This window comes from Vombatus ursinus, unplaced genomic scaffold (genome assembly GCF_900497805.2).
Source record: "Vombatus ursinus unplaced genomic scaffold, bare-nosed wombat genome assembly UNPS02014778.1, whole genome shotgun sequence".
NCBI lineage: Eukaryota > Metazoa > Chordata > Mammalia > Diprotodontia > Vombatidae > Vombatus > Vombatus ursinus.
The window spans coordinates 48,186,023-48,201,699 of NW_020954556.1; the positions used below are offsets into that span (position 1 = coordinate 48,186,023).

General features: G+C 42.0%; 1 protein-coding gene across 1 annotated transcript in view; it reads right to left on the minus strand.

Annotated features, from left to right (window-relative positions):
• The window catches only part of PRKCE (protein kinase C epsilon), a 658,716-nt gene that overhangs the window by 269,787 nt on the left and 373,252 nt on the right, over positions 1-15,677 (minus strand). Inside the window, exons 3-5 of the mRNA XM_027864980.1 lie at positions 3,394-3,553; positions 2,524-2,558; positions 843-928 (exon numbers count right to left, since the gene is read on the minus strand). Of these exons, the coding sequence (XP_027720781.1) occupies positions 843-928; positions 2,524-2,558; positions 3,394-3,553 (281 nt within the window). The remainder of the gene's footprint in view (positions 1-842; positions 929-2,523; positions 2,559-3,393; positions 3,554-15,677) is intronic.

Genomic DNA, 15,677 nt, shown 5'->3' on the forward strand with positions numbered 1-15,677 from the left:
TCATCATTTTCCCAATCTCCCTCCCCCCCAAAAAAACCTCTTGCAGATACCTGGGATCCTTCTTTCTCTTTCCCACTCCTAGGCAATCAGCCACAAACTCCTACCATTTCCTTTTGCCAAATAGCTGGGATTTGCCCATTCTTCTCCATTTTCACTGTCTCCAGGTAAAGGTGCCATCTGTGGCTTAGCATCAGTAGGACATCAGCTCCCAATATACCTCTATTAGTTGGCATGGATTGTGTAAAACCATGCCAACTCTATCCATACTTGCCCATTTTTAAGACCACTAGCTAGAATTACAAGTTAGCTTTCAACTAAGAAAGCAGAATGGAGATCCAGTACATGGTCAGTTAAATCTCTGCATTTTTGCCAGGATCATCATTCTGTCTAATGGTCTGCCATCCATCATCCCTGGAGTTATAGGTAGCCCCACCGCAATGCTAGCTCAGCTTCTCAGGCCCAGAAGAAATCCATATTTCATCCACACAACAATCAGCTTCTCCCAATTTACTGGCAAGAGTGAGAAATCAAAATAAAATTTACAGCGCATTGTCCCTATAGGCTTGAGTGCTGGAACTTAGCTACCAGTGGCACAGTGCCCACAGACACAGGGAATTCAGATGGAGTCCAATCTCTCTGCAGCCTTTGATATTTGCCAGAGGGTTACAAACCAACTCCCCAAGTTTTCATTCAACAAATGGAGCAGACAGGAACTTAAACAAGTTACACACACACACACACACACACACACACACACACACACACACACACACTTTGGGAAGGTTATACAGTATGGATGATGGAGGAAAAAACCCCAAGACTTTTATGTTATAAATGTTTACCTCATCATGTGTTTCCTGTTTCTTTAAGCCTGCACACTTCGTTATTATAAGCTCATGGCATCTCTTGTGAACCACGCAAGTGCAAACTGTAAACAACAAAAGATGGGTAGATTGAGCTTCGGGGGGAGGCAGTGAGTGCTGAAGGGGATTATAGGGAGAAGGGAATGGGGGGGGTGGGTTTCAAATACAAGATGAAATTGACAACCATAGAACTGTGACCTTTCTGTCTTGATTTAAAAACTGCCCATCAGCCTTTCCCCTCAAACCTATCACATAGCTCTTTGAAAGGTGCTTTGTCATCCCTGAAATTAGGATTTACTAAATGCTTTTGGAGGAGAATTAAACATTTATGCTTAAACAGCATCTGTGGTTTTCCATGATTCTGGGAGCCCTGATCAATTTCCTTGTTTCATTCAGAGCATATGCCAAGGTCAAGAAACCATTTCCTTTCTAAGCTCTCCCACTGGCATAATTGTTCCTGTTATGGGCATTACAGTGATTACATGCACTCCTCAGAACAGTACCAAGTTGGTGGATGGAACAGAGATGCTCTTCAGCCATTAGCAGGTCTGCCATGAGACCTTCTCTGGTGTCTTTGTTTTCCTGTCAAGTAGGGGTCTTGACCTTCCACACTGTAAAACTTCCATTTAATTTGTATCTCCACATGAAAATGTCCAAAGTCCTTTGAGTGTTCCCATAGGACAATGTGCATACAAACTCCAAGTTAGAGTCTATCAACAAGAAAATCACCCCACCCTGTGCTAAGAGACAGTGGCAAGCACTGTATCATACCCTGGAGGGTATGATATTTTCTAATTAATATAATTTCTAATACTTTCTAATTTTTACATTCCTAAAATGATAATTGTAAGATTGTAAGACAACCAGACCTGGGCTAGACAGGCTACTTCACAGCTCTAGTAGCAAAAAAAAACCAAAATATGAATACATGTGACACCCAGTTTCCTAATTATATATGGACAATCAAGTCTAGCACTTATAATAGTTTTTAAAATGACCCTTAAGCATTTCAAGAGGGCTTTCATTTTGAAATGGCTAGGGATGTTTCCCAAGTCAAATAGGGGCTAAGGAATAAGTAAGGGAGTGCTTGATAAATACTACACAGGATAGGCAGACAAGGGAGTTGAGTGTGATCCCACAGGACACATTAGCACAAGTGAGGAGACAGGATAGAAATCCCCCAGCTCAAAATGAAGTGGGGCTTCTGCCAGTCCTCTGACGAGAACTTTAGTCTGACATAATTAAAAAAAAAAATTCAGATCTCTGAATGAGACCAAAAATCCTAAGCTGCCTGCTATAACCAGCACATAAAGAACTGGGTGTAGTTGGTGCTCTGTGACATCCCAGAAGCCTCAGAAATGGAGTAAAGTAGCCCCTGTATCCTGTGGCACATGGGAAAAGTGAAAAAAGGAGAGGGCAAGGGAATTGAGGAAAGGAGAGCATATGCAGAGGAAGAGTCGGGGGAAATGGGCTAAGAGCACTAGTATTCAGGGACTCATTTGGTGTAGGATACAAATGAGAAAGTGTATAATACACACACACTCTCCAAGTCCATTCAAGAGAATCCATCCATTCATCCGTCTCAGATGTGGCTCCTTTTTTAAGATTTGCTCACAGGCTACACACTCAGCAGTGGCTTAGTTCATATTGTACCACTTACCTTGACATTGGTATCCCTGTTTTCCTATGACACCCCTGAAAGCAAGAACAGGCTCACTTTAGGAAATGAAGTTTCAATTTGAGAAAGAAAGAAAGAAAGGAGTGAGGAAGGGAGCATGGAAGGAAAGAAGGAGAGAGGCAGGAGAAAGAGAGAGCAGAAAAGGGGAAAGGGAGAGAGAGACAGAGACAGAGAGACTTACCTCCAATCACGCAAAGCACAGGTATTCCAGGAAATGTTTAACTGGATTCTATCGAACAGCAGAATTTAATCCCTTTTTTACCTTTGAGGATAAAGGGATGCTTACCAACTTAGATGATGAATGTTGGCATACCCTAGACTGGGAGGTGAGTTTACCATCTGGGCTGTGTCTGTGTCATTTTATTTTCTGCAGGAGCTTGACCAAGATCCCTCAGAGAGTAAGTGAGGGAGCTGAGACTAGAACCCCAATTTCCTGATTCCCTGTCCAGTATTCTTTTTTATTTATTTATTTTTAGGCAATTGGGGTTAAGTGACTTGCCCGGGGTCACACAGCTAGTAAGTGTCAAGTGTCTGGTCTGAGGCCTGAGTTGAACTCAGGTCCTCCTGACTTCAGGGCCGGTGCTCTATACACTGCACCACCTAGCTGCCCCTCAGTATTTTTTTTAATACACCATCCCCCTCCTCACCCTGCCACACAGCCCAGCATAGGGCTGGATGTTACCAAATGTATTGGTAGCATTTGTGAAAGCCTTACAGCTCGATTCAATTAAAAAGAAATAACAGGGCAAGCTGTCAGTGCTTTCCAAATCAGGTGTATAACCCTCCATCCCACCCTGCCAGGCCTCCAAACTGAAGAAAAGGGGGGAAAATGGGGAGGAAGAAAAGCCTTACCAGATGAAGTCTCTGCAGTGAGAACAATAGGTGGGCTGCCGAAGGTAGGTGGCCATGAACTTATGGCCGTTGACTTGATGGACCCTGCGGCGGACAGCCCCCTGCCGTTTCCTCGGCCGCATCCGCTCCCTGAACACTCGTTCCTCATTGTCTTTGGGCGCTGGGAAGGGATTAAAAAAGAGCAAAAGCAAAGACGAGGTGAATAAGATGAAATACTCTGTTTCTCCATAAGCTACTACTCCCTCCCTGGGTGACTGACACTAAGCTTGCAGGCAACAGATTGGAAAGAGTCCTTTATTTGTATACAGAAACCAACAGCCTTCAAACCGCCCCATGTTACATTTGCCCATGAGCTCCTGGGGCAAAGACCCAAGTCCTTGTATAGTACAGGCTACCAGACCTCCTCAGATTTCAATCCAACCCCCAAAACTCAGAGGTTTGAGTTTGGTACACATCTGGCCTCTCTAATCTTTCTCACTGGACCCAAGTATTTCTGCAACTCTTAAAATAGCTTCAAAAGGAAATTCAGCAAATCCCTAGTGTTCCTCAAAAGTCTGACCTGAGAAGGAAAGTGAGACACTAAAAATGGACTGTCCCTTTGGTCCCTAGAACCCACTATCTTAGGCTGCAATAACCCCATTAGGGAGGAAAAATAATCCTTCCCCAACTACTCAGGCCGTCTGCCCTTCCTCCCTCCCTCCCCTGTCCCATCCCACCTCATCTCTCCTCTTTCCATATTACTTCCTGGACCGCTGAAACCCCAAAACCTTTGTGGAAGTATAATTGCAGGAACTGATAGGGTAATTGTGCTCATCAAACCACTGGGATATCATTTTGGAAGGCCAGAGCCACCCCATGACAAATCGCTGAACATCTCAGAGTAAGTGCCAAAGACTAGCTTCCTTCTGGGAAAGCAGCCCCAGATAGGCAGTAAACGTCGCAAAGCAGCCATCTGTGCTATGAAGAGGAGGTATGGTTCGGTTCCATTCGGTGAGCTCTGTGCCAGCTTGTTTGCATCTAGACTGCTGACTGCTTGTGAGGGAGAGGGAGGTCAGGAGCCACCTTACACAGTCACCAGCCTATCATACAGGGTGAAGGGACAGGCACTTGCGGCCCTCACCATTGCCCCAAGGTAGCCTCTCCCAGCCTACCATGGTGCCCAAAAAAAGCTCCCCATGAGAGGCTCATTTCTTTGAATAAGTGTTATGTTTTCTATTCTCCTCTTTTAAGAGGCAAACCTTCCCAGAAAGAGGAACACATTCAATTAGGGGGAGGATTGTATTCATTCATTTATCAATTCCTACAACAGGAAAGGGGAGAAGGGAAAGGAAAAGGAATGGAAGGAAAGAGGAGGTGAGGGCTAGGAAGAGAAAGGGAGAGTGGCAAAGGTCCAAAAGATGAAGCAAAGCACCTGCAAGACAAGGAAAATTCCTCCCACTCCATGCTTTGGCACTGGTGTTGGACTGAAAACAACAAACTGGCCAATGCACCTGCTTCAAGTGGTCTCCACCCAGCAGCCCTCCCAGGGGATGGAAATGCTCTCATGTTTCCAAAGGAAAGGTCACTTGTGTCACTGGGAGAGGCCGAGATTTCTGTGCTCTGGCCACCTTAAACTTACAGTGCCTGATCAGCTGCTCTGCCCACTGACTTAAGGAAAAAACAAAGGCAGGTTGATCTCCCAGAGTGCTCACAAAGCCATTTGGGACCCAGTTTATCAGCTGCCTCAAACAAAGAGAAGGAGGGTCACCCCCTGAGTCAGGGGAAAGTTATCACAAAGGCTTGTTTATTGGACTTAGTCAAGTTTCTCAAAAACCTCCTTGGAAATCATGAACTTGGCTGGTCAGATAAATAACAGGGATGCAGCTGTAGTTTATTATAAAGGCATAAAGCTAATGAGAGATATGCTTTGAAACAGCCAGCCAGGGAGTTCCATGATGGCTAACATCATAGATGCAGAAAGCTAAGGGTATCTGAGTGGTGGTGGGACCTGGTCATGCAGGCTTGGGGTCCCTCCTTCTGGGAAGGCTGAATGAGGCATGTAGATTGCTTGAGTTCAGGAATTCTGAGCTACAGTGAGGCTAACACTAATCAGGAATCTGTACTAATTATAGAACTAATAATGGTGAGACCCTAGGAGTGGAGAGCTACCAGGTCATCTAAGAAGGGGTGAACCACCTCAGGTCAGAAATGGAGCAGGTCAAAGCTTCCATGCTAACCAATAGTGGGATTGAGATCATGAGTTGGGTGCTATACTTCCAATGGAGGTGGGTGGGAAAGGAAAGGAAGGCAGGAAAAAAAGGAAAAAAGGAAGAAAGAGAGAGAGAGACAGAGAGAGAGAGAAAGAGAGAGAGAGAGGAAGGAAGGAAGGAAGATATGGTAAGAGGTAGCTCTTTCTACAAAGACATGTCTAGGTATGCACATGCTCCAGCCTACATGTGAATGGTTTACTCCACACAATTGTTCCATACAAGTGGCAGCTGTGGTTACCTAAGGCAGACCACATCCCTAAGTCAGAATTCCAGAGACATCTGCCACTTCATTCAATTAGTCTGTAGATTGCAAAATCTTAGGCATTTTCATGCCAATCAATAGCTCATAGCCTCTGCACTCTTGAGTCATTGAAACAGACCAAAGCACATGATAGCATCTACAGAATGCTCTGCAGTCAACCAGAAAGGATTCCACATTACATTTCTTATTACATTTTTTATCTTATCTTAATTTGTCTCCTTTCCTGAGCAGGCTGAGGAGACTTCACTCTGAACTAAGAAGCTGATGCTGACTCAGGTCTGGAAAGCACACAGCATCACAGATTTTGACCCACAGAATGCCTTAAAGATCATTTATTCCAATGCCTTCACCTTGCAAGTAGGGAAACTGAGCTACAGAGTAGTCACATGACTTCCCAAAGCTCACACAAAAAAAAATCAGGGGCAGAGTTGGGATTCAAACCCAATTTCCTCTAGATTTTTCCATGTTGCCATATTGCCCCACACCCAGTTCCATTCCTCTGAGATATCCCTTGGGAACCTACAAGGCAATATTAGAAATAGCAGGCTAGATAAGATTATCCCCTTCTGTGATTGAAGTGGCACTTTTCTGGCGGTTTCAGTGGGCCACCTTGCTCTAACTTATCAACCAATATTCCCAAAAATACCCCCCCAGCAATGGCAAGTTGGGTTTTTAGTATTAGCATTTACAGAGATACTTAAAGTACACAAAGTGATTTACATAATTTATCTCTTTTGAGCTTCAAAAGAACCTTATGAGTTACCATTATTCCCATTTTACAGATAAAGAAACTGAGGCTGACAGGGTTAAGTGACTTGCCTGTGGTCACAAAGCTAACAAGCGACAGAGATGGAATTTGATTCCAGATCTCCCTGACCCCAAAGTCCCTATATTGAATGCTTTTAAAACTCCCAGGATCATAAGATTGTAGATTGAGAGGTAGAAGACCTCTTGGGGGTCATCACTCCCAATCCCCTCCATTTTACAAATGAGGAAACTGAGCCACAAAGAGGTTAAGTATCTGCTCTGATAGTGTTTCTCCTGGAGTCAAGTGGGCTCTCTACCTTTCTCTTTTCCTCTAGAATGCTTTTTTGAGGAAGATGGATGAATGAATGAACATTTCTATTAAGTGCTTCTATGTGCAGAGAATTATGGGAAGCACTGGAGACAGAAATAAAAAAGGCTAACATTCTATTTGGGGGTTGGGAGAAAGAGAGAACATATAGGAGGTTTCCGCTAAATGGAAAAAAAAAAACAGTGACCCTTAGGGTAGAGTGGCAAAAGAGATGGTAAGCCAATGTCATTTCCATTAATAAAATCATATCCATTTCTGATGCTGAACCACTTGATAATGCCAAGGACTTGGAGGGTTAGAACTTTCTTTTCCAGGTCTTTTTAGTAGCCAAGAAGGTAAGACTGCTTTGTATTTTAAGGAAAGGGGAAGAGTTTGATTAAAAGGACCCCTTTGCAAATTTGTATGTTTTAAGTAAAGTTTAGTTGTACATTTTTTTTAAAAATTGGTTTTTAGTTTCTTTAGTTTGAGTAAAAATAATGTCCTTTATGACTGAGTGTTCAATAAATGTTCACCTTTAAAAATAATAAATATAATTCCCTGGGTAGCTACTCCAAGGAAATTGTATTATACTAGAGCTTGCTTTTTTTGTTTATATGTCTTATAATCTACCCTCTATTAAATAGCAAGTTCCTATTTAAATGCCTAGATAAGTAGCTACATGGTGACATACTGCATAGAATGCTGGACCTGGAGTCTTCTTGACTCTTCCTGAGTTCAAATCTAGCCTCTGAAACTTGATAGCTGTATGACCCTGGATAAGTCACTTAGCCTTGTTTGCCTCAGTTTCCTCATCTGTAAAACAAGCTGGAGAAGGAAATGGCAAACCACTCCAGTATTTTTGCCAAAAAAACCCAAATGGGGTCATGAAGACATTGAATGCCATTGAATTGAAGCTGGAGAAAATTACAAAACCAAGTTTATTTCAATACTGCAAATTTATGTTACATCATCTCAACTGGACCCCCACTGCACCAAGGCAATCCTTTTACACCTCCTCAATCAATACACTGGCCCATTCGCCATGGGGGCATTTCCAAACCTCTTTTCCCTCTTCAAGTCTCCCACAGCACCCCTTCTCTCAACCTTTTCAGCTGATAACTTTGACTCATATTTCACTTTAAAAAATTGAAGCTGTCACCCAGGAGCTCCCTGTTCTCAGTGACACTCTCTCCTTGCTGTTCCTTGCCTAAGAGACTCCACTTCCTGACTGTCCACTTTCACCAACTGTCTCCCATGCCTGGAATTCTCTCCTCCCAGTCTCTATTTCCTGGCTCGTCTATATTCCTTCAGCTCCCAGCTAAAATCCCATCTTTTACAGGATCCCGTGTTCCCCTTTAACGTGTCGCCTCTCCATTGATTATCTCCAATTTATCCTGTACACATCTTGTTTGTACATGGTTGTTTGCATGTCCTTTCCTCCATTAATTAGATGCTAAGTTTCTTAAGATAAGGGCCTGTCTTTTACCCTTCTTTGTATCCCTCGTACTTGGTACACTGCCTGGAACATAACAGGGACTTAATAAATCCTTTTTTATTTTTATTTTATAATTTATTTTATAATATAATTATTTTACATAAAATTTTATAATAAATTATTTTATAATTTTTTATTAAGAAACTCAGAGAATTCAAGTGGCTCAGTCACAAGACCAACAAGAGATATTTCTGAGACTGGACTCCAGATCTCCTTGTTGCTAGCTTAATGCTCTTTCCATTGTACCATTCAGATCCAACTCCAACCCAAGACAATGGTACCCCAATAGACTCGGCTCAAGAAAGCAGAAGCCCAGGTTAGGTGTATGTTCAGGAACCTACAATGGCTCCCTGCTGACTACAATAAGCACAGAGTGGAAAAGGCACTGGGCTTGAAGTCAGGGAGACCTGACTGTGGATCCTGGCCCTTTGTCTATGGATAAGTCACTAAGGCTCTGTGGGCCTCAGTTTCTTCATCTGAAAAGTGATGGGGATGGCCTCTAAGGTCCTTTCAGCTCTGAGTCTATGATATTATCATATAAACTTCTCAGTCTGATATTGGAGAGACACCAAGCTAGGTGCTGTTGTTGTTCAGTTGTTCCAGTCATGTCTGACTCTTTATGACCCCATTTGGGGTTTTCTTGGCAAAGATACTGGAGTGCTTTGCCATTTCCTTCTCCAGTTCATTTGACAGATGAGGAAACTGAGGCAAACAGGGTTAAGTGACTTGCCCAGGGTCACACAGCTAGTAAGTGTCTGAGGCCGTATTTCAATTTAGGTCTTCTTGAATCTGGCTGGGTGCTCTATCCACCACACCACCCAGCTGCCCAATCTATATATCAGTCCTTATTTTCCACTATTTCCCTACACCAACTCTCCAATCCAGTTTATCTATTCACTGTTCTCTACCCACATCATGAACTTTCCTGCCTCTATCTCTATTTTTCTCCAACCCAGATCCCCCTGCTTTATAGCAGAAGCCCGTCCCTTCCCTCAGAACATGCCCCGTTGATATATGTTGAGCATATTCTGATGTTGGGTGTGAGAGGAGGGGGGGGCAGCCTTTACACATTCAATTACCACATTTAGCCCTCAAGGTTTAGGTTGCCATCAACAACTCGCAGCCTCACTTGGACTACAGCCCTCGAGGGAACCCAAATGGAACATTTTCAACAGAATTATGGAGATAGCTAACTTAGTTCTCCATTTCAATGGATTTCAGGGACTTTAGTCTCTGATCCATTTCATCGGTGAAAATGCCAAGATCAAGTGAGGAAGCAGGGAAAAGAATATCCTGAAAATATCCTGAAAATAAAAATCAAAGAGTGGTATCCTTTATCCCCGGAGGAAAATAAGCTTGCAATATTTTCTAGTTAAATGACTGTTGCATGACAATAAATTTTTAGCATTAAGTAAATATTTATGTAATGCCAAAGAACATGTTCTTCATGCTGAACTCACACAATACATTAAAGACATTTTCTACTAAAAACAGGAAAAGGGAAACAGCAATTAATTGCTCACAAAGAGATTATTCTATGCTATCTATATCTTCCCAGAGCTTCAAACAATGTTGATCAGGAGGGTCTGAACAGAGATCCTCCCAACTGTCTACATGTTGTATTTCCTTTGTAATCTAAGGGCAAGGGAGCCAGTGGCACTTCAAGATTAGTGTCTCAAATCTTAACATAATAAACTTTTTTTTCTTTCTCTGCTTTACTTCCTGAATGATTTTTCCCATGATCATAATAATGCCCATCTAATGCTCAGAGATTTCAACAAAGCATCATTTAGAAATGGGTCCAATGGCAAGACTGTCATCATGAGTGCTGACCCAGTGGTTACAATAGTAGTGAATCTATGTTTCATTCGATGAAAATAAAATACACATACCTAATTTACATGTCAGATACCCTTACACAGGCAATATCTCCCACGTATTTCTGTCCCCAAATCTATGTGGCTAGAAAGTTCCCCAAAATACCACAATTTAGCAACAGAAACTTTTTTTTCTGCAACATCCACTTTGGGTTTGAGGGTTCACCTCAAACATTTTGAGGCTGACAATACCCCATTTTGATGGGAACCCAAGTGGAACATTTTTCCATTATTGCCAAGATATCTGGTTTAGTTCTCCAGTTCAATGAATTTCAGAGACTTTAGTCTCTGCTCTATTTCATAGGTGAAAAATACAAAGACAGAGTGGGGAAGCAGGGAAGAGAAAGGGATGTTTTCGCACTGGCTTTCCCTTATGCCTGGAATTACTCACTCCTCAACACTACCTCTTAGAATCCATGGTTTACTTCAAGGCTGAAGTTCAAATACCACCTTCTAAATTGAAGGTTCTTAATCTGAGGTTCATGGACCCCTGTCCATGTGAACTTGAATGGCAGAAAATTATATCTGTATCTCCACTAATCTCTAACTGAAATGTAGCACTTCCTCAATCATGAACTAAAAACAAACAAAAACTCTACCCTGAGGAAGGGTGCATAGGTTTTTCCAGACTACAAGTTAGTCTATGACACACACACAAAAAGTTAATGTCTTGTTCTAAATGAAGCTTTTCCTTATCCCTCCCCAATCCCATCCTCTAGTGCCCTTCCCTAAAATTTACCACGGGCAAAGTCTGATGCAGAAGGGGGAAATTTCTTTTCAGGTTTTAAGGATTACATTTAGAGAGAGGTGAGCTTTGGGAAAGCCACAAATAGAATGAGCACTGAAAATTACAGTGAATAAATTTTTTGAGGAGCTGAGCTAAGGAAATGAAAAGAGAAAACCAATGATGAGAGGAAGGGGAATGAAGGTGTATGATTTAACCCCAAAGTCCGGTTTGGTTTTTGGCCAACTAAAATAACTGACTATATGCCTTTCTGAAGGGAAATAGATTTCCACTGGAAAACCCATTTTGTCCTGGTTAATATTTGCACATGGCACAAGCTAGCCCCTCTCTTTTCTTCAGTCCTCCTTGTGCAGAAAGCTGCTGAACCACACGTCTGATGCAGTGACATTAGGAGAATACACTTTCCTTCTCTCAAGGACTCTTGTAGTATGCCTGACGTGCCATTCATTTTCTCCACTCTTGGTACAAAAAGGATGAGACATATACCCTGAATGCATAGCCACATACACATACGTACATGGTGTGGCAGAACTCCCATCTTCATTCATTACCTCCTTAGATCAATGATCTTAATGATCTTATTTCCCTACTGCAGTGAATTCTAGTGTCACTTTGAAATTGGATCTATAGAGGCAGTGATGAGAATGCCAAAAGAAGAAAACTCTTCAATGTGGGAACGTGGAAGGTGGGGAACGCTGTTGTCATTAACTTTTTAGCACAGAAGAAGTGATTCAGCAAACCACTGGAGGGCAGCCCTGCCTGCTGGTGACCAGGCTCCCAGGTGCTGAGAAGTGCCTAACACAAAGCCCCCGGATTGCTTGTTTTTGCTTCTTTAAGGTTCCCCCTAGGATATTACAGTATTGGCAGCCTTTAAACACGACTAACTGCCAAGTGGATACCCCACAGGTTAACTGCTGCAAACGAAGTGAAAAAAAAAAATCTCCCAGAAGGATCAGTCACTGTGTAGGGGAGAAAAATCTATCTCTAACATTTCTGCAAACTGTCAGTTTCCAAGCAAGACATTTGCTGAACTTTGAGTCGTGTGTTCACGCAACGCAGTTGTAAATGAAAATGCAGAGAGGACTGCAGAGGGGGAAGCACAAATGTACCCCCAATTCAGAGGTCTTCAGGAAAGAGTGCTTCAAGCCCTCAAACATGAAGGATGGGCTGGTTAGACTTGGTGCTAATAAAGTCTAAGTTAATTCCTTAGGGAGGTGACTCTATTCCTTAGCCTTAGACAGTGGTGCCTTCCTACTGATAGATAACAAAGGGGACAGGGAACCTAGAATGTCGTCATTTGAAGGGATATCAGTGGCCATTCAACACCCCATACCTGAACAAGACTCTACCCTACAACATACTCAACAATTGACTAGGTCACTTGAAGACTTCCAGTGAGGCAGGAAGACGCTCTGTCCCAAAGGCAGCCTGCTCCACTTGGGGAGTAAGAACTGTCCTTTTGGGGAATGTTTTCCTTTTATCAAGCCTAAACTTGCTCTTAGAATTACCAACCAGTGATGCTTATTTTTCCTCTGTGGCCAAGCAGTATAACTTTATTCTCTCTTCTGTTAATTATCTCTTCCACAGATGATATGTGAAGATTGTTTTTAAGTTTCCCCCTACAGAAGAAAGTAAGCATAAAGATGGCTGAGTGCAGTCCAAGCCCAGCGCTTCTCTGGATGGTGGCTTAGGTCAGGACTCACATCTTTGTGCCAAAAGGTGGTGTAACTTTAAACTCTAAGACTTGAGCAATAAATAAAATAATCAGCATAGACCTGCTTCCAGACTATGTCCCTCATGAGTCTTGGGGTTCCCTTCTTAGTGCTAACGGGGAACAAGAAGGTGAAGGTGAAGGTCTCCAGTTCTGACATAAACTCAGGAATACCTGAGAATAGCCCTGCAAATAACACACCTACTGTAATGGCAGCTCTAATAATAATAACTCCCACTAGACTGTGAGGTCCCCAGGGGCAAGGATTGTCTCTTCCCTTTCTCTGTATCCCCAGAGCTTAGCACAGTGCCAGGGCTTAATAAACGTTTATTGACTGACATTTATACAGTACTTTGAGAGTATCAAATCATGTAGCCCATGAGATGAGAGAAAAAATTATCTGTCTGTCTATCTATCTATCTATCTATCTATCCATCTTCAATGCCTGGCACATAGTAGAGTTTAATAAATGTTTGTACCTTGAGGGTATCAAATCACTTTCCCCATGAGATGAGAGAAAAGATTATCTATCTATCCACCTATCTTTCAAAGCTCTCCATAATCTGCCCCCTTCCTATTTTCCCAGTCTTCTTATACCTTATTCCCTTCCACTAGTCCTCACTGCCTCTGGGTTCTTTGCTGTTCCTCCCATACAACTCTCCATCTCCCAACTGAGCCTTTTCACTGCTATTTCCCATGTTTGGAATGCTCTGTCTCCTCCTCTCTTCCTCCTGGCTCTTCTGGCTTCCTTTAAATCTCACTAAAGTCTCACCTTCTTCAAGAAGACCTTCCCAGTCCTCCTTAATTTTAGTACTTTCCCTCTGAAACTACTTCTAATTTATCCTGCATATATCTTATTTGCACATAATTATTTACATATTATCTCCTCTGTTAGACTGTGAGCTCCTTGGAAGCAGGGAATATTCTTTTACCTTTTTTTGTATCCCCAGCATTTAGCACAGTGCCTGGCACATAAGAGATGCTTTTAAAATGCTACTTAACTATCTATATCCGAAACAAGAGATGAATCTATTCAAATATATACTCTGTAGAGTAAGGATTGTGAATTTTATTTCTATTTTTCAGCTCTGAGTGTATTGTCAGATGACCTATGACATACTGATTTGGTAGTTCTGTGTGTTTAAATGGATTAAGTGCTAAACTGGTTTCTCTGAGGTAGAATTTGAGAAGCACTTGAAAGGTCTTAATGTCCTTGCTTGATGGCAACAGAAATTTCCCTATTATAAACTTTGGTGCTTCAGTTTAAGGCTTCGATTTATATGAAAGATCAGTCATTAATGCCTCAATGTGGATGAGGTACAAATCTTTTTTTTAAAGGAAACTTTTATACTGGTGAGGAGGGGTGAAGGGGAGTACTGGGTGATTGAGGTATTCAAGGAAAAGGCCAAGGAAGGGATAGAAATAGACTAGATCTGGCTGGGAGGTTAGGGAGACATCATAGCCAAATGCCATAGCTGATGCTGCTCAAAATTAAAGAGGTTAGCTCTTAAGAGCTAACAAATATACAAAGGACCCCTATAAATTAGTCATTTCCCTCCAAAAGAAAATGTAATAGTGATGGCACACACCTAAAAAAAACTGGCAAACTCGCTGGGAAATTCAGATATTAGAAAGATTAGTCTCCAATTATTCATTAGTTTTAGAAATATTTCGTTGATTTTTCCTTTTTAATTTACAAGTTTCATTACATTTTGGTTTTCTATCACCTACATTGTCCAAATTATCACTTCTTCCTAGCCATCTCTTATAGAAAAATATAAAAAAGAAGAAAAAGTTAAGCAAAACTAACTCAATAATCAAGTCCAACATTATATAAAGAGTTGCACACCCATTGATTCTTCCACCTTTGCAAAGAGAGGGAGGAGGTAGATTCTCATATCTCTTCTTTGGGGGTCAAGCTTGGTCATAATTTCATAGCATTTAGTTTTGTTTATTTTATTATCGTTCTTTCCTTTCAAGTTGTCATAGTCATTATATCTATTGTTTTTCTGGTTCTGCTTACTTCACTTTGTGTCAGTTCATATCCATCTGCCTTAGCTTCTCTGTTTTCATCTTCAAAGAAGGGATAAAGGAAATATAAAGAAGTGTTTACCCTTCCTTAGAAGTTGTGACAATGTTCATTAATCCAAGTGTGTGGAATTATTGGTGGGGGGGGGAGCCATTGATTGGTTTAAGGCTCAGACATGGCTCTGTCCGGCTTTAAAAAGCCAGCACACCAGCACTACATTCAGCTGCGGTAAGAGGAACTCTTATCAGATGAGAGAAGAGTCATCCCCGACAGTTAAGAAGAGACTTAGCTATTGAGGAAGGGAACAGAAAGAGAACTGCTTCTAGAAGTTATTTCTTCCCCCAGTCTCTCAGTTGACAATGGTGTCTTATAGCATTCTACCTAAACTGATTAAAATGTAACTGAGGAATGTTTAACAGAATAAATAAAAATACAATAGAACATAAATAGTGTTAATATGTTGTTTTCTAAGTTAACATGCAGCGCAGAGATGCATATGGGTGTTTTAATCACCCCATTTCTATTTGAGTTTGACATCCCTATATTACAGCAAGTCACCCAGGAGGGGATGCCGTGCCCAGGAGAGAGCCAGCTCAACTGAGGACAGCAGCATGTCCAGGAAGCCCAATGGAAGGACCTGCCCTGCAGAAACATTACACCCAAGGGAAGGACACAAAGTGACGACACCTTGAGAAGGAAAAAGACATCTTGGCTCTGCAATGCGGGAGGTTTCCATTGACTTGGACATGTACATTCCTGACTTGTGTACCTCTCTACTAGCATATTCCACATGTTTGCCCCCTTTTCCCTCTAATTCTAGGGGGGAGGGAATAAGTATTTATACAGCACCTACTATGTGCTA